Here is an 18756-nt window from a genome sequence, read left to right as displayed (position 1 = left end):
AAACAAGGGTGCCAGAAAGAAGCAGTTAAGGTACTTGCCTACAAAGCCTAATGACCTGGGTTTTATCCCCCAGGACCCACGTAAAGCCAGCATATGCATCTGGAATTCATTTGCAGTGGATAGAGACCCTGGTGCGCCTATTTTGCTCCTCCCCCTCTCTATCCCTTTGAAAATAAATAAAAGCAAAAAGAACTACTAGAACTAATAAGAATGTTTAGTAAAATGTGAGACACAAGATAAATATACAAAAAACAACTGTAGCTGGGCACGGTGGCGCACACCTTTAATCCTAGCACTTGGGAGGCAGAGGTAGGAGGATCTCCAAGAGTTTGAGGTCACCCTGGACTACATAGTGAATTCCATTTCAGCCTGTGCTAGATCGAGACTCTACCTCAACAAAACAACAACAAAAAAAAAACCAACTGTATTTCTATAAGCTAATAGAAACAGAAAAATTATAAATACCACTTATAATAGCATAAAATACATACATGAAGGACAATAATAAATGACAATAGATGTAAAAGGTAGAAAACTACAAAATATTGTTCATAGGAATTAAAGATCTGGGGCTGAGCCGGGCATGGTGGTGCATGCCTTTAATCCCAGCACTTGGGAGCCAGAAGTAGGAGGATCACCATGAATTCGAGGTCATCCTGAGACTATATAGTGAATTCCAGGTCAGCCTGAGCTAGAGTGAGACCCTACCCTGAAAATCCAAAAAAGTAAAACAAAATAAAAATATAAAATAAAGAAAGTAAGAACTGGGGACTGGGGAGACAGTTCAGTTGGTAAAGTGCTTGTCTTGCAAGTATGAAAATCTGAGTTCAATCCCCAGAATCCACTTTTCTTTTTGTTTGTTTTTAAAAATATTTTATTTATTTATTTATTTGAAAGAGAGAGATACCGAAATAGGCAGGGGGAAGAGAGGGAGAGAGAGAGAGAGAGGGAGGGCATGCCAGGGCCTTCAGCCACTGCAAACAAACTCGATATGTGCGCCCCCTTGTGCATCTGGCTTACGTGGATCCTAGGGAATTGAACCTCAGTCCTTTGGCTTTGCAGGCAAGTGCCTTAACTGCTAAGCCATCTCTCCAACCTCCCCCCGTCTTTAAAGACTGGGTGTTGTGGCACATACCTATAATCCCAGCCCGGAGGAGGCAGAGTCACACAAACTGAGTGTCCTGGAACTTCTGGCTAGTCTAGAAAGTCGATGAGCATTAGGCCAGTGAGAGACCCTGTTTCAATGTCAGTAGATGGCATTCCCAAGGAATGACACCCAAAGTTGTCCTCTGGCTTCCACATACATGTGCCTCTGCACCCACATGTGTGCCTCTCACACACATGCAGAATTGGGGCAGGAGGGAGGTAAACTTTCTTTATTGTCATAAAGATCTGTTTGTCCTTTGAAAGCTGATGTGCAGGGCAAAAAAGGCCAACTACCAGCCACACTGGGGGGAAACACTGCAATCACTGATCCGATACAAGTGTGACCGGATCCTGGCAATAGCAACAAAGAACACGTTACAAAAATAGGCAAAAGCCTGGAATAGACACGTAACGAAAGAAATCCTACAGATGGATGGCAGCCAGCCAAGGAGAGACGGGTGTCTTTAGTCATGGGGATGGGTGCTAGCTACAAAGGGGCCTGAGGATGTTTTGGGGATCATGAGACTGTTCCTCGTGGTCACTTCCTGCAGGTGGACACAAGGCGCGTGTGGGTCTCAGCAGAGGCATTTGAAAGGATGCTGTTGAGTAGGAAACAGGAAAACAGGACCTTTCTGTCCCTAGGCGCAGGATGGCCAGGTCGTTTGTCCAGGTGTTAGCCCTGAGGCCAAGGATGAAAGCACTGGGGCTGGGGGGGGGGGTTGCTTTGGGACCCATGCTGCTTTCCTGGAGCCCCAAGGCTTCTCCAACACACGACATTCTCTAGTCTTTGGGGTAAAACCAGCACCCTCCTGCTTAACCTGTCCCTCAGTCCCCCGCCCCCCATGTTGAGTGCTCAGCAATGGGCCACACTATCTCACTCCATCCCCATATGACCTTTTAAAATTTTATTTATTTATTTATTTATTTATTTGAGAGCGACAGACACAGAGAGAAAGACAGATAGAGGGAGAGAGAGAGAATGGGCGCGCCAGGGCTTCCAGCCTCTGCAAACGAACTCCAGACGCGTGCGCCCCCTTGTGCATCTGGCTAACGTGGGACCTGGGGAACCGAGCCTCGAACCGGGGTCCTTAGGCTTCACAGGCAAGCGCTTAACCGCTAAGTCATCTCTCCAGCCCCCCATATGACCTTTTAAAGTGAGAGTCCATCATTGGTTCAGTCCTGAGGAACAGGGTGAATGAGTGCTAAGCAAGGGTCGGACACTCATGTGGAGTCCCACAGCTGCAAAACTGGAACTTGACCACCAGCAGGTGGCCCCCAGGACCTACCCCTGCCATGGACCACCTTCATGGTTTAAGGAGGGATGGGCCTGTGGCTGGCCCTCGATGGGGAAAGGGAAGGAGGGCAAAGACTAGGGTAGAGGGAATTACCATGGGAAATGGAAGTTGTCAATAAAAAATCACACACATATATATATGACTAGGGTGGAAGCAGTTCTCTGCCTGGGCCCTCTCGTTTGGTCATCAGGCAGGACCCCAGATACCTGTGACCTCCCAGGGGTGGCAAGGCCCCCAGCACCTGCAAAGGCCCATCAGGAAGCAAATGTCCCACCAGGAGTGGAAGGGGAAGGAGAAAAGCAAGCCCTGGTCTCTGAATTCTCACCTCAAGGAGGAGCCTCACCGGGTGGGTACTGAACTGCAAGCTTATTGGGAAGGTGACAGAGCCCATGACCAGCCACAGCCCAGATACAGCTGGGATTCCTGCCCAGCGGTATGTATGGCCCATCTTTTTTCCAGGCAAGCTCCAGGGCTCTGGCAAGCATGGCTCAGCTTTGGAGCGCAAGAAGCCTGGCCTCGGCCTAGTCCCTGGAGGCACAAGGGCCATGTCCCATACACAGGCTTCCCTGGAGCTAGTGGGAGAGACAGCTCTAAGGAGGAAGTATACTGACCACTGACCACAAGCCCAGCCCTGACCTCCTTCGTATCCAGACACCTGATGCCAGGGGTTGGGATCACCACCATAAATAAAAATATACTGGGGCTGGAGAGATGGCTTGGTGGTTAAGACATCTGCCTGCAAAGCCAAAGGACCCAGGTTCAATTCCCCAGGACCCACATAAGTCATTTTCAACTATTATTTATTTATTTGAGAGAGAGAGAGAGAGAGAGAGAGAGAGAGGCGTATATAGAAAGAATGGACTCGCCAGGGCCTCCAGCCACTGCAACTGAACTCTAGACATATGTGTTAACCTTGAGCATCTGGCTTATGTGGGTCCTGGGGAATTGAACCAAGGTCCTATGCACAAGAGGGTACATGTGTCTGGAGTTCATTCGCACTGGCTAGATGCCCTGGCACACCCATTCTCTCTCTCCCTCTCAAATAAGTAAATAAGTAAGTAAATAAATAAAAGTTTAAAAAATGTCCTTGCTGAGAGAGCCACAGCCAGGACAGGGGCCAACCCACCAGCCTCTCCCGGAAAACAGCTCTTATTTGCTCCAAAGGAAAGACTACAAGAAGAGCGGACATGGTGTGGCTAGGAGCCTGCAGCAGGAGAGCTTGAAGCCCCTGGGGACCAAAGATGAGCAGCGACAGCTAAGGAGGAACATGGACGGCACGGGACAGCACACATGTGGAGCCCAGCAGTGGCCAGAGCTGGGCTAAGCTCCAGGAAGAAAGTGTAACCTCCTGCTTCACCCCAAACTGCAGGCCTCTGTCCCAGCTCTTGTCCTTGCAAAACCTCTTCCTGGCTCAGCGGTTAAAGGTGCCTACTTGTAAAGCCTGCCCACCTGGGTTCAGTTCCTTGGCCACCACATAAAACCAGACGTAAAGTGCTCCATCCATCAGTGCGGCACCTATGCCATTCCTCCACATACGCACTTCCTGCCCCATTAAATAAAATATCTAAAAAAGACTCAGCCCAAGGAAAATTTTGTGGGCAAGTAGGTCTGCCTACAGCAATCTAGACTGGGTGGCTTCTCCCCTGCGCACACAGGAGGCGAACCAGCCATGCTTCCCCTGAAAACTGTTGTAAATAACAGAAGCTGGGGACCCCAGCCCCACAGCTTCCAGGCTGGCATTCCCTGAAGGCCCCACCCAAGCCCCTCAGCCCTCAAACCCACACCAGGGTCTTTTGCCCTAGCCTTGGAAGCTTCTTAACTGAGGCTCTGAATTTTTTTGTTTTAGTTTTATTATTATTATTATTGGTTTTTTGAGGTAGGGTCTCACTCCGGTCCAGGCTGGCCTGGAATTCACTATGTATTCTCAAGGTGGCCTTGAACTCATGTCAATCCTCCTACCTCTGCCTCCTGCGTGCTGGGATTAAAGGGAGTGCGCCACCATGCCTGGCTGTATTAATTATTTTTAAAAATACTTTTTAGGGGTTGGAGAGATGGCTTCGAAGTTAAGGTGCTTGCCTGGAAAGCCAAAAGACCCAGGTTCAGTTCCCCAGGACCCATGTAAGCCAGATGCTCAAGGTAACACATATGTCTGGAGTTCAGTTGCAGTGGCTGGAGGCCCTGGCAAGTCCATTCTCTGTATATATGCCTCTCTCTCTCAAATAAATAAATAATAGTTGAAAAAATATTTTTAGGGCCAGAAAGATAACTTAGCAGTTAATGTGCTTGCCTGCAAAGCCAAAAAACCCAAGTTTGATTCCCCAGGACCCACGTACACCAGATGTACAAGGTGGCGCATGCATCTGGAGTTGATTTGCAGTGTCTGGAGGCCCTGGTGCACCCATTCTTTCTCTTTCTGTCTCTTTCTCTGAAATAAATAAATAAAATATTTTTTTAAAAACATATTTTGTGGGACTGGAGAGATGGCTTAGCAGTTAAGCGTTTGCCTGTGAAGCCTAAGGACCCCCGGTTCAAGGCTCAATTCCCAGGACCCATGTAAGCCAGATGCACAAGGGGGCGCACGTGTCTGGAGTTCGTTTGCAGTGGCCCTGGCGCGCCCATTCTCTTTCTCTATCTAGGTTGTCTTCAAATAAATAAATAAAAATAAACAAAAAATAAAACATTATATATATATATATATATATATTTTTTTTTTTTTTCTTTTGCTTTCCCCGTATAGCTGGAGGGCGGGCCTGGCCCAGCTCTTCCATAGGCCTCTGTCCCTCCAGTGAGCTCAGCTTCTTCCTGCCCGGCCAGGCAGGCAGCCAGGGGAGCAGGGCCTGCGCTCGCCTTCAGTGCCCCTCGCTGGGAGCACCGCGCTTAACTGCGGAGCTCAGAGGTGGACACAAGCCTCCTGCGGCCAGGGAAGAAAAGGCCAGGCTCTGATCAGAGAGCTATACAAGACTTGAGAGATGGCTTAGCGGTTAAGCGCTTGCCTGTGAAGCCTAAGAACCCCGGTTCGAGGCTCGGTTCCCCAGGTCCCACGTTAGCCAGATGCACAAGGGGGCGCACGCGTCTGGAGTTCGTTTGCAGAGGCTGGAAGCCCTGGCGTGCCCATTCTCTCTCTCTCCCTCTATCTGTCTTTCTCTCTGTGTCTGTCGCTCTCAAATAAATAAATAAATAAATAAATAAAGACTTGAAATTTATGTACCACAACCCTCTGATATCAAAACAAGTTTGAATTTAACATTACCTTAAGTCTTTGGCATAATAACTTTGCTACAAAGCAACGCAGAAATTCTTAAAGCATCTGCTATTCACGAGGGATTGCTAATGCAGTTGTGCCTCTCTGGAGACAGACACTTTGTTGAGATAAAGGAATTCCAGTATTTTCCCCTCTTCCAGTTGATATCACTGATGTCATGTGACAGGAGACATTGTGAGAAAAATGTAATTGCATTTGGTGGCAGGGGGTAGCACAGGAAATCTCATCTCTGGGCTGCCTATGAGACACAGTTATTGCCTTAGAGGTAAATCGCTAGGCTTCTGACCAATAAAGCCATTTCCTGCCAATGGCTGCCTATGAAATACAATCACAACCTTTCCTTTATGTAAGAGGGCCTTAAGAGAAAGGTGCTCACACGAAGCAAAGCCAAGCAATATTTTAGAAAGTTCTGTAGCCATTAGCAACATTCACTCTCAGTGCTCAGCCAGAAATTACAGGAATCTGGGAACCCATGCCTCCTTCAGCCACCGAGAATGGAGACCTGGGCTCTGGCGCTGCTACTATTGAATGGGATTTACACAGGCGTTCGTGATGCTGCAAACAAACTCTAGATGCATGCACCCCTTGGTACTGGGGAATGGAACCAGGGCCATCTGCCTTAGCCTCCAGAGTGCTGGGATTTCAAGTGTGTGCCACCATGCTTTGAAGCTCTATTTGAAAGGGCCTTGACTGACGGTGGGTAAACCTGGGCAGTATTTCAGGAGTATGAGCGCTCAAGCCACCATCACAGAGGCGGAGTCCAGGATGGCCCCACATGTGTGACCAAGTCGATTCCCAACTGACTAACCATCTCATACTGCCTGCATCTCGGCTAGCAAGTAACTCCCTGGCCGCCCACCCACTCCACGTCCATCTGAGGGGGGGAAAAAAAGTGCTCAGCAGAATCCTGGCCATCCAGGACCACCGTGGCCTGCCACTGTAGATCCTCACATGGTCCTAAAGAGGGGCCATGGGTGCAGGAAGGTTGCGCTAAAACCCCCACAGACCTAGGTCAGCCACACACAGAAGGGAGACAGGTCCTCTGGTTTTCCAAGGGTTCGTGGCTAGGCTGGTTGGCTTCCTTCTGGTCTCCTGGGCACAGCCAAGCCTGCCAGGCATGCCCACGTCAGGACCTCCTACCCTTCAGAGCAAAGAGACTCAAAGAAACAGATGCTCTCATGTATGCAGAAGCGGTCACCTCCTTGACCACCCCCCCTCCGCTGGGAGACCTGGCCAGGACACCTCAGTGCCAGAACTCTTCAGGCCCTACAGAAGGTCCCTCCCTAGGCCCAGACTCCACCTGGCTGCCACCTCCCCTTAGGGTGACAGCTATATGCATACAGAGCCTTCCTGATCCTTTCTGGGCCACTTTTGGACACCTAGGGTTCCGGAACTTCCTGCCCAAAGGCTTGGAGTCAGCTCCAGAGCCCATGTCACTGGCCTCCCAGGACAGGTCCTGAGGTACTCTGGGACACAGATGGTCAGGGATACAGAATGGCTGAAGGAGATGGAGAACCCCAGATGGGTGCTCCATCCCCAGCATTCACCACAACCTCAGCCACCTGATCTGACTGCCTGAGGTGGTCACCTCCTCTCCCCTCCTCCCCATGTGGCCTTTCCTCTGCCCCTCCTCTCCCAGCTGTTCTCAGGACAGCCCAGGCTCACTGCTTCCAGAAGTGTGAGGCCCCTGAGCAGGTCAGCGATACTCTGAGACTAAGCCAGGCAGAGGAGGTGTGTCCCCTTCAGCCAAGGCCCAGGCATGGAGAGGAGAGCAGTGGACCCTGTCAATGGAATGTGGCTCCTGAACGGCCCTGAGGCCGTGTTCCAGGGATCTCTGCCCTTGCCAAGCACAGATCCGTAGCTGAAACCCTGGTGTGGCAGCGCTGGTCAGTCAGGGGCAGGTGGGAGGCTTAATGGGAGAGTAGAGACCCCAAACAAGATGGAATCAATGGAAAAGGGGCCACAGCATGATCTCCAGGGTTCTCTGGAGGTGGGTCACACACCCCACACCCTGCACCAAGCTCCCAGCTCCTCATGGTTGCTCTGGAAGCTGGTAGATTTCCACAGCAGAGTGGTACTTTGCACATGATGGTCTGTGACCCGCAAGGCCCTGGAGAAGCGAGGATCTCTCACTTTCCTCTCGGCCCAACCCACCTCCCCACGAATAAATAAAGGGCCCACCTGCCTCGGAGCCTCCCAGCCAGGTGAGCACCCAGATCTCGCCTCCCACCTGGCACAGGGGCCTCCTTTCTGCCCCTTTCCCAGCAGATGCCCCCACCCTTCACCCATCCTCTGACAACAGCACTCCTTGCTTGGCCACCCCCACCCACAGGGCCCACCACAGCAGGTGAACTCTGGGCTCCCTTCTCGGCCCCTCAGCTGGTCTCCCAGCTGTGAATGCTATTTTGGGACCAAGCGAGAGGTGCAGTGCTAAGTAGAGTCTAAAGGCCACTGAATTTTTATTTAAACGGTTAATTTTATCATGTGTAGATTTTGCCAGAAGGGTTTTGCTTGTTTTGTTTTAGGTTTTTCAAGGCAGGGTCTTACTCTAGCCCAGGCTGATCTGGAATTCAGTGTCAGGGTGGCCTTAAACTCTTCTGCCTCCCAAGTGCTGGGATTAAAGTCATGTGCCACCACACCTGGCTCCAGCTTATTTATTTATTTGGGGTTTTGATTTTATTTTAATATATTTACTTACTTGACAGAGATAGAGGGAAAGAGAGAGAATGGGCATGCCAAGGCCTCCGGCCACTGCAAACAAACTCCAGACGCATGCGCCCCCTTGTGCATCTGGCTAATGTGGGTCCTGGGGAATCGAACCTGGGTCCTTTGGCTTTGCAGGCAAAAACCTTTTTTTTTTTTTTTTTTTTTTTTTTTGAGGTAAGGTTTCATTCTAGTCCAGGCTGACCTGGAATTCACTATGGAGTCTCAGGGCAGCCTTGTACTCACAGTGATCCTCCTACCTCTGCCTCACAAGTGCTGGGATTAAAGGTGAGCACCACCACACCCGGTTTTGGCTCCAGTTTTTTTAAAAATGGAGAAAGGGATCTGGGTGTGGTGGTACATGCCTTTAATCCCAGCACTTGGGAGGCAGAGGCAGGACTGCAGTGAGTTCGAGGCCACCCTGATTGATTTTGATGCTGATGTGCTCCAGTTCTGTCTCTGCTCAAGTCTCCGGGAGTGCTGCACCCCCCCAGCCCCTCCTGGCTGCTCTCCTCTCCCACCACGTGGCTCCATGCCCTCAGCCTGGCCTGGTCACGCTTGGGTTATTTATTTGTGTGTATGGTTTTTGCTTTTTGCTTTTTATGAGAAACAGAGAGAGAACTGGTATGTCAGGACCTATAGCCACTGCATTCGAACTCCAGACATGAGCGTCATCTCGTGCACATGGGTCTGGCTTAACGAGGGACCTAGAGAGTCAAACCTGGGTCCCTAGGCTTCTTAGGCAAGCACCTAAACTGCCATGTCTTTTCTCCAGCCACGTGCGCACGCGCGTGCGTGTGTGTGTGTTAAAGACAAAGGCTTATTCTATAGCCCAGACTTACCTCATACTCATGGCAGTCCCTCTGCCTCAGCCTCCCCAGCACCCTTCTCTTCCTCAGTGAGCACCATCACGCCCGTCTTCTTCTAAACTGTGTTATAGTCTAAGGACCCAGGTTTGATTCCCCAGGACCCATGTAAGCCAGATGTACAAGGTGGCATGTGCATGTGTACCTGGAGTTCATTTGTAGTAGCTGGAGTCCCTGGTGCACCCATTCTCTCTCTCTGCCTCTCCCTGCTTCTCCTTCTTCCTCTCCCTCCCCTCCCATCTTCTCTCTCTCATAAATAATTTTTTTTAATTAAAATACACACAAAAATTAAAAAACACACAAAAATACCAGTGCTGTAGTGCCCTGTCTGCGGTATCAGCCAGACGCTCTGTGACACATCCAACAGCTGGGCCTGCTCCCACCAGCCCAGGGTAAAGTCAGGCCCTGCAGCAGTTGCGAGGCTCTGCATGGGCCTCCAGCCTCGCCTGCCCATCCGGCTCTGCACGCACCAGCTCCCTGGCTTCTTCAGCCCACAGAGCCTTGACTGCCTGCAGAACTTGGGGTGCATGTTCAGGTGCTACCAGCTGCCATGGCCCCGTACCTGGAGTAAAGGTCTTTGCACTCCCACAAGGTGTATTTCTCCTCACTCAGAGCACAACTTCCCTGGCCAGGTTCTGGTCCCCATGGAACCTGTGGTATGTGTAATTGCTCAGAACGGTGCCCACCGTGACCCCCAGGGAGCCCTCAAATGTCTTCCCTGCAGGTGGAGACCTCAGAACCATATATCAGCACTCACTGGAAACTTCCTCTACCCCTCCAAAAAAGAGCCCAGGGGATGGCTCACCAATTAGAGGCATTTGCTTGTAAATCCTGCTACCCCAGGTTCAATTCCCAACCTACCTATGTAAGACAGAGACCAAAAGTGGTGCCAGTGTCTGATGTTCATCTGCAGCAGCAAAAAGCCCTGGTGTGCCCCACCCCACAAATAAAAATATAAATGAATAAAGATGTTTTTAAAGGGGGAGAGCTGGAGGGATGGCTCAGCAGTTAAGGTGTCTGTCAGCAAAAGCTAAGGACATGGGCTTGATTCCCCAGTACCCATGTACAGCCAGATGCACAAAGAGATGCAGATGCATCTGGAGTTCGTTCGCAGTGACTAGAGGCCCTGGCACACCCATGTGGTCTGTCTCTCTCTTCTTTCTATTTCTCTCTGCTTGCAAATAAGTAAACAAAAATACTTTTGTTAAAATAACAATAAATAGCTGGGTGTGGCGGCACATGCCTTTAATTCCAGCACTTGGGAGGCAGAGGCAGGAGGATCGCTGTGAGTTCGAGGCCACCCTGAGACTACATTGTGAATTCCAGGTCAGCCTGGACTAGAGTGAGGCCCTACCTCCCAAAAGCAAAAAGATAAAAAATCTAAAAAGAGCCCAGTGAGCCAGGTGTGGTGGCAAAATCCTTTATTTTTTTTTAATTAATTAATTTATTTATTTCTTTGAGAGCGACAGACACAGAGAGAAAGACAGATAGAGGGAGAGAGAGAGAATGGGCGCGCCAGGGCTTCCAGCCTCTGCAAACGAACTCCAGACGCGTGCGCCCCCTTGTGCATCTGGCTAACGTGGGACCTGGGGAACCGAGCCTCGAACCGGGGTCCTTAGGCTTCACAGGCAAGCGCTTAACCGCTAAGCCATCTCTCCAGCCTGGCAAAATCCTTTAATCCCAGTATTTAGGAGGCAGAGGTAGAAGGATCACTGTGAGTTTGTGGCCACACTGAGACTACATAGTGAATTCCAGGTCAGTCTGAGCTAAAGTGAGACCCTACCCTGAAAAACAAGAAATAACAACAACAACAAAACTGTGTTATAGTCTAAGGACCCAGGTTCGATTCCCCAGGACCCATGTAAGCCAGCTGCACAAGGTGGCACGTGCAGGTGTACTTGGAGTTCATTTGCAGTGGCTGGAGGCCCTGGTGCACCCATTCTCTCTCTCTGCCTCTCCCTGCTTCTCCTTCTTCCTCTCCCTCCCCTCCCATCTTCTCCCTCTCATAAATAATTTTTTTTAATTAAAAAAAAGTGGGACAGGGAAGATGGCTCAGTAGTTAACAGCGCTTGCTCTCCAAGCGTGCTGACTGGAATTTCTGCCTGCAGTCCGAATCCCCAGCACTCATGAAAGGCCAAATGCAAAAGTGGCACAAGCATCTGTAACCCCAGGGGCCCATGACAATGGGTGGCAGAGGCAGGCCAGCAAGTCTGGTCTTCCCAATGACAACAACAACAAAAACTCTGCCCCAAACCAGGTGGAAGGAGAGGATCTACACCCAAAGATTGTCCTCTGATCTCCTTATGTGGCATATGCGCACGCACACACATACACACAAGAAATTGGCGGGGGGAGGGAGGCTGGAGAGATGACTTAGCTGTTAAGGTGCTTGCCTGTGAAGCCTAAAGACCCAGGTTCGATTCTCCAGGTCCCATGTAAGCCAGATGTACTTGGTGGGGCATGCGTCTGGAGTTCATTTGCAGTGGTTGGAGGCCCTGGCGTGCCCATTCTCTCTCAGCCTCTTTCTTTCTCTCAAATAAATGTTTTTAAAAATAAATCATTAATTGAAATAAAAATAAAGAAACAAGACGCTGGAGAGATGGCTCGGTGAGTGGTGAAGCCCTTAAAGCATAATGACCTGGGTTCTGTTCTCCAGTACTCATTAAGCCACATGAGCAAGGGGCACATGCGTCTGGAGTTCACCTGCAGTGGTAGAGGCCCTGGCACGCCCATAAACACTGCCCCCTCCACCGCTGTTTCTCTCTGTGTGTCTGCATCTCTCTGCTTGCAAAAAAGTAAATAAATATTAAAAAGAGACATAGATAGGACTGGAGAGATGGTCTAGCAGTTAAAGGCATTTATTTGCAAAGCCTGACAGCCTGGGTCCAATTCCCCAGCACCCATGTCAAGCCAGATGCACAAAGTGGTGCATGCGTATGGAGTTCATTTGTTGTGGTTAGAGGCCCGAGAACACCCATTTCTTCCCCCCTCTCTGCTTGTAAATAAATACAAATATTAACAAATAGCCAGGCATGGTGGCACACACCTTTAATCCCAGCACTCGAGAGGCAGAGGTAGGAGGATCACCATGAGTTCGAGGCCACTCTGAAACTACAGAGTGAATTCCAAGTCAGCCTCAGCTAGAGTGAGACCCTACCTCAGACAACCAGGGGGCCAGGTGTGGTGGTACATGCCTTTAGAAGGATCACTGTGAGTTCAAGGCCACCCTGAGACTACATAGTGAGTTCCAGGTCAGCCTGGCCTAGAATGAGACCCTGCCTCAAAAAAAAAAAAAAAAAAAAAGCACAATGAGGTCAGGGGAAGAGATTGAGTAAAGGAAAGGTGGAGGGAGGGCTAATCAAAATCTAAGAGCATGCAAATAAATCATATGGAATCCTCCGGTTTGGGACAATGGAACACTCAGGAGCCATAGATCATTGTTAGAAAATTTTCAGTGCCAGGGATGGGATACCTCCAGTGAGTTGTTGGCCAGGGAGGTCCCTGCTGCCCCCAAAACATTATAGGCCATTGCTGAGGCCCTTGGTTTCCCACCAGGAATTGATGGTAAGACCCTATTGCTGAAGACTCCACATACTTGGGCTGCAAGGCCACTGAGAAATCCTGCTGGAACTGAGCTGATAACCTCCTCCATGTAGACCAGCTGACAGAAAGCTGGAAGAAGCCATTCTACATGTAGTTCAATGTGAGAAAGAGATACCACCAGTGAAGATACTCAACAGTGGACACTGCAAGCCTTATAATTGGCCAGCCAGGCCAAATGAGCCAATGGGTGCAATTGTGGCATGTCCGTCATGGTGGAAACCAACTGCCCTCCAATTGGACTGGAGGCCCGCTCCATGGGGGGAAACACATCCCTGATACTGAAAACTTAAAACAGGGGTAGTCATGAGCCCTGGGGGTGTAACATCTGCTGATGTCTGGAAAAATGTAAATACTATGCTTATCAAACTGCCCAGTAAGCACTTCTCTTAATATTTATACCCTTATATTAATGCTACTCTCACTTTGGGTAGAAAATCTTCTCTTTTCAGATGGCAGTGACTTTGGGATGACTCAGAAGGTATCATAGTGCTGGAAAGAAGTGAGTGGAGTAATGAGTAACATCTTGATCACACCTTACAAGGCTCAGGATCTAATGCAGAAGAGGTGGCGGAAAGAATGTAAGAGCCAAAGGAAGGGCAGGACTCCTTACAATGTGCTCCCTCCAGACATAAAATGGCCTGGATATCCATGACTTCACAGCGCCTGACACTACCTACACAAGACCATCATAAGAGGAGGAAAAGATCATGACATCAAAATAAAAGAGAGACTGATTGTGATGGGGAGGAGATATGATGGAGAATGGAATTTCAAAGGGGAAAGTGGGGGGAGGAAGGGTATTACCATGGGATATTTTTTATAATCATGGAAAATGTTAATAAAAATTGAGAAAAAAAAATTGCAGGGGCTGGAGAGATGGCTTGGCAGTTAAGGCATTTGCCTGTGAAGCCTAAGGACCCAGGTTCAATTCCCCAATACCCATGAAGCGGGATACACAAAGTGGCACATGTGTCTGGAGTTCATTTGCAGTGGCTAAAGGCCCTGGTGTGCCCATTCTCTATCTACATATGCCTCTCTCTCTCAAATAAATAAATATTTTTTAAATAAAGTTAATTGAAGCTGGGCATGGTGGCACATGTCTTTAATCCCAGAACTCAGGAAGCATAGGTAGGAGGATCACCATGAGTTCAAGGCCACCCTGAGACTATATAGTGAATTCCAGGTCAGCCTGAGCTACAGTAAGATCCTACCTTAGGGGTTGGGGGGGAAGCTAATTGCAATGATAACAAAAAGAAAAAAAAGGGCTGGAGTGATGGCTTAGTGGTTAAGGTGTTTGCCTACAAAGCCAAGGGACCCAGGTTCAATTCCTCAGTACTCACATAATCAAATGCACAAGGTGGCACATGCATCTGGAGTTCGTTTGCAGTGACTGGAGGCCCTGGTGTGCCCATTCTGTCCCTCTCTCTCAAATAAATAAATAAAAGATATTTTTAAAAAGGAAAAAAACAGGGGGGGCTGGAGACATGGCTTAGTGTCAAAGGGGAAAGTGTGGAGGGGGAGGGAGGGTATTACCATGGGATTTTTTTTTATAATCATGAAAAATGTTAATAAAAAATTAAAGGAAAAAAAAGGGGGGCTGGAGACATGGCTTAGTGGTTAAGGTGCTTCCCTGCAAAGCCAAAGGACTCAGGGTCAATTCCCCAGGACCCATGTAAGCCAGATGCACAAGGTGGTGCATGTGTCTGGAGTTCATGTGCAGTGGCTGGAGGCCCTGATGTGCCCATTTTCTCTATCTGTCTTTCTCTTCTCTCTCAAACAAATAAAATAAAATAAAGTTTTTTAAAAAAGAAGCCAGGTGGGCTGGAGAGATGGCTTAGCGGTTAAGCACTTGCCTGTGAAGCCTAAGGACCCCGGTTCGAGGCTCAGTTCCCCAGGTCCCACGTTAGCCAGATGCACAAGGGGGCGCATGCGTCTGGAGTTCGTTTGCAGAGGCTGGAAGCCCTGGCGCGCCCATTCTCTCTCTCTCCCTCTATCTGTCTTTCTCTCTGTGTCTGTCGCTCTCAAATAAATAAATAAAAATTAAAACAAAGAAAAAAGAAGCCAGGTGTGGTGGTATGCCTTTAAATCCAGCATTCAGGAGACAGAAATTGGAGGATTGCCTGTGAGTCCTAGGCCACCCTGAGACTATATAGTGAATTCCAGGTCTGCCTTGGCTGGACCAAGCCCCTACTTGGGGTGGGGGGAGTAAAACAAGGGCTGGGGGCGTGGCTCAGTGGTAGAGCTCCTGTCTAGAGTCCCCCAGTGAGGGGCTGGGGGTGTGGTTTGGTGGTGGAGCACCTGCCTGGTGAAGTGAAGAGCCTGTGCTGAGTCCACCCCTGGCCTAGCAGCCAAAGCTCCAGCCCCTATCAGGGCTCGGCCCAGGGTGGTTCTCTCTCAGTCTGTGTCCCAGTACCACGTGCATGCTGGATCTGAGACATGGCCCACAGTTCCTGACCCACCTCATTTCTCAGCTGCAACTTCCCCTCCCAACCAGAGCCAAAGGCTGGGACTCCTGGGGTTGCAGGTTTGACAGGCATCAAAGGACCAGGAAAGTATGTGCCATGCTCCAAACTCAAGGCCTGCCAGGGGGAATCTGATGGCAGAAGACTTACGGGGAGAACCCATCACCACTACACGTTCATGAACAGCTCAGGGATGCACAGGGCATGCCTTCCATCCCACAGGACAGAACCCTAACGGGGGTCTCACAGGACAGGGGCCACGTCCACGACCGACCCAACTCGAAAGTGTCTCTGGTGGATGGGCTTGAGGTTCAAGGTGTGGACAGGGATGAGGGCTTGGGAGGAGGTTCCATGGGGGGGGGGAGTGTTGCAGAGACCCTTAATCTGTGTCCTTCCCAGACCTCACACAACCAGGGGGGCGCTGCCAGAGGCTACCCCAAAGGCCCCGGGTCTGGCGGTCAGAGGTGGCCCGGGCCTGCCATAATGGATGTCACGAGACACTCCCTCTCAGGCTCCCTGACTCCACTTGGCGTGGTCAGGAAGAGCAGCCACGAGCCCAACCACATGGTACGTGGATATACTGTCCATCATCAACCCATCGAGGCCAGAGGGGCTCCCCATTGCCCCCAGGCCACCACGGAAAAGGAGACCCAATCAGCAGCATCCCACAGCAGACGGAACTTGGTCAGGCCAACGCCGTGCCCGCATGGGTATGCTGCAAGGATCATGAGACAGGTGGCACGTGTGTGATCAGAGCTGGCATGAGGCCAACATGGCAGGTTGGCACAGACAGTATGGGTGGCTGACGCTAAGCACAAAGAAACCTGGTTTGGGGCTGGAGTGACGGCTCAGCGGTTAAGGAGCTCGCCTCCAAAGCCAGAGGACCCAGGTTTGATTCCTTAGGATCCATGTAAGCCAGATGCACAAGGTAGTGCATGTATCTGGAGTTTCTTTGCAGAGGCTGGAGGACTTGGTGTGCCCATTCTATCTCTCTCTCTCTCTCTCTAAAATAAATTAAAAACAATTTTTTTTTTAAAGAAAGAAACCTGGTCTGCTGTGGAGACATCTAAGACAGCCCAAGGTGTCAGGCCTCAGTTTCCCTGGCTGTAAAATGGAAGCATACCCCATATTTTCCTTGCTTCACTGTGTATGTTATAGAGCAATTCTGAAGCCCAGTGGCTTGGCCCAGAGCCACTGGCTTGGGACTGAGGGGCCAGCAGGAACTTTCACTAGTGGGGAGGGTGGAGGGAGCACCCCCCTTTTCTACCAAGAATAGCTAGAGAGTGGCTTTGTGTACAGAGAAGTTGATCCTGGGCAGGGTAGCCAAAGGGGATGGGGACAAGCCAGCTCCCCTCCACCGGGGCTCAGGCCCTAAGCTGAGCCCGGGGGGCCAACCATCCCATCACCCTACCCTACCCGGATCCTCTGCACAACGAGCTTTCCTAAGCAAGTGCCAGTGCAGGCCTGGGAGAAGGAGGTGGGGAGCCTCCGCTGAGCTGGCCCAGCTGCCAAGGGAACCGCGCAGCGCCAGGGTGCCACCACCCCACTGCGCCACTGGCAGGGCCCTGATCCCACCTCGGGAGGCCAATGGCAGGAATAACTCGGCCTCCTCTCAAGGGGTACCAGGGTGCTGGGCTGGCCTGTCCAGGCCACACTGTTGTTGACTACCGGATTCTCAGGCGGAGGTTGTCAGAGACAGCTCTCAGCCAGACCGGAGGTGGGGATGTAGGGAGAGCTGGCGGTACGGTCCTATTTTCAGGGTGTCAGATGCAAGCCTCCATCCTGCATCTCAAGGAGCCAGCGGAGTGCCCAGGACACTCTGCCATCCAGAGCGAGTTAGGCTTGTTCGGAGGGGCTCACAGTGGGCACCTCTGGATCCTGGTGCGTTCTGCAGGCCCCTCCCAATTTGCTCTGCTGGGATGAAGACCAGACTGGCTGGGGCTGTCAGCTCAGAAGCCTGCTGGATCGTCTGAGAGCTCAGCCCTTCCTTTCACAGTCAGTCCTAACCCACTGGACTCTGGACTCTGGAAGTCCCCCAGCCCAGGGGCCACCGAGTGCAAAAGTCCAAGGGATGCCCAGCAGATACACGGAGGTCTGTCTCTGCTGAGCCAACTGTCCCCACAGTCCTGGCCACCTACCCAGAAAAGCTATGTGAAGGAAGCTGAAGGCACACAGCCATCCGGTCCCCACACGGGGGCCGCCACCATCCTCCAGTCAGTGCAGGCGGGTGCCCCTCCTCTAGGGATGCCATGACGTCACCCCAGGTAGCCAGATCCAGGTGAACTCCACACCCGGCAGAACCCCCGGGCCTGCTGGCGGCTTTGGCTGTGGCCAGTCGCCCTAACGATTTCCTCTTTTCTTTGAGAAGCCCGAGGTTTCGCAAGGCAAGAGGCCGGCCGCGGGTGACAGTGAGACACGCAGCCGGCGGGGGAGGGGAGGAGGCGGCGGGAGCCGGGGAGGCGCCCTCGGGCCGATGCGCCCGCCGCGGCCGGCTGGCAGGTGCACGGGGGCCACGCCCGGGGCCGAGCCCAGGACCGAGCGGCTCGTTCCGGCCCCTGGAGCCCCTCGCCGCCCGTCCCGGATCCGGCCCGCATCCTCCCGAACCGCGCCCGCCCGCCCGGCCGCCGGCGAGCCCGGCCGCGCCCAGAGCATCCGTCCGGGTCCGGTACCTACCCGGAGCGCCGCAGTCGGCGCAGCGCGCATTCCCCGGCCGCCGCAGCAGCTCCAGCAGCGCCCGGCGCCGCTCCCCGGCCATCGCTGCGGTGCCGCCCGACGCGCCGTCCCGAGCGCGCTGGCTCGCTAGGGCCCCGCGCAGGCCACCCGCCGCCGCGGCGCCATCCCAGGAGGCTCAGCCCGCGCGCCGGTTCCGCATTCCTGCCGCTCTGGACCCGCCGCCGCTGCAAGTGTCGCCGCGCGGCCGCCCTGCGCGGAGCTGCGCGCGCGGGGCCCGGGCGCAACGCACGGCGCGCTCGGGCCAGCGCAGCCCGCGGGCGGCCCCCAGTGGCGCGGGCCGGGAGCGGACTCCTGCGCCCGCTCCCCCGGTTCCCACCCAAGTCCGCCCGGTCCTCCCCGAGTCCACCTGCCCCGGGGACCTGTAGGTGGGACCTCAGTGAGTCACGGCCTCCTGGGAGGGGCCGCAGGGAACACGGCCCCCGAGGGCTCTAGCTGCACCAGCTACGCTCGGGCTGTGCCCGTGCTTGTAGGAGCTGGGGCATGGGTGGCTCGTGCCATCCTTGCCTGAGGGAAGACTAACTCCAGTGACCGAAAGGATTGGAGGGGGCTCCACCCCAACACCGTGTGCAGTCCCCACATCCCTCCTCACCTGGCACTCTTGAGTTCCCAGGCAAGAAGGTGACGTGGGCCTCCGTGTCAGAGCTGGGCGTCCTCTCCTCTGCTCAGCCCTGCAGCTTTTCAAATTC

At 52.1% G+C, this 18756-nt stretch overlaps 1 protein-coding gene across 1 annotated transcript in view; it reads right to left on the bottom strand.

Annotated features, from left to right (window-relative positions):
- Adap1 (ArfGAP with dual PH domains 1) overlaps nt 1-18092 on the bottom strand; it is a 65958-nt gene extending 47866 nt beyond the window's left edge. The window contains exon 1 of the mRNA XM_045143071.1: nt 18011-18092. Within this exon, the coding sequence (XP_044999006.1) occupies nt 18011-18092 (82 nt within the window). The remainder of the gene's footprint in view (nt 1-18010) is intronic.
- Between the last annotated feature and the right edge of the window lie 664 nt (nt 18093-18756).

Source organism: Jaculus jaculus, chromosome 2 (assembly GCF_020740685.1).
Source record: "Jaculus jaculus isolate mJacJac1 chromosome 2, mJacJac1.mat.Y.cur, whole genome shotgun sequence".
Taxonomy (NCBI): Eukaryota; Metazoa; Chordata; class Mammalia; order Rodentia; family Dipodidae; genus Jaculus; species Jaculus jaculus.
Note: the sequence above shows the minus strand (reverse complement) of the source record. Positions and strands in the feature narration are given on the sequence as shown.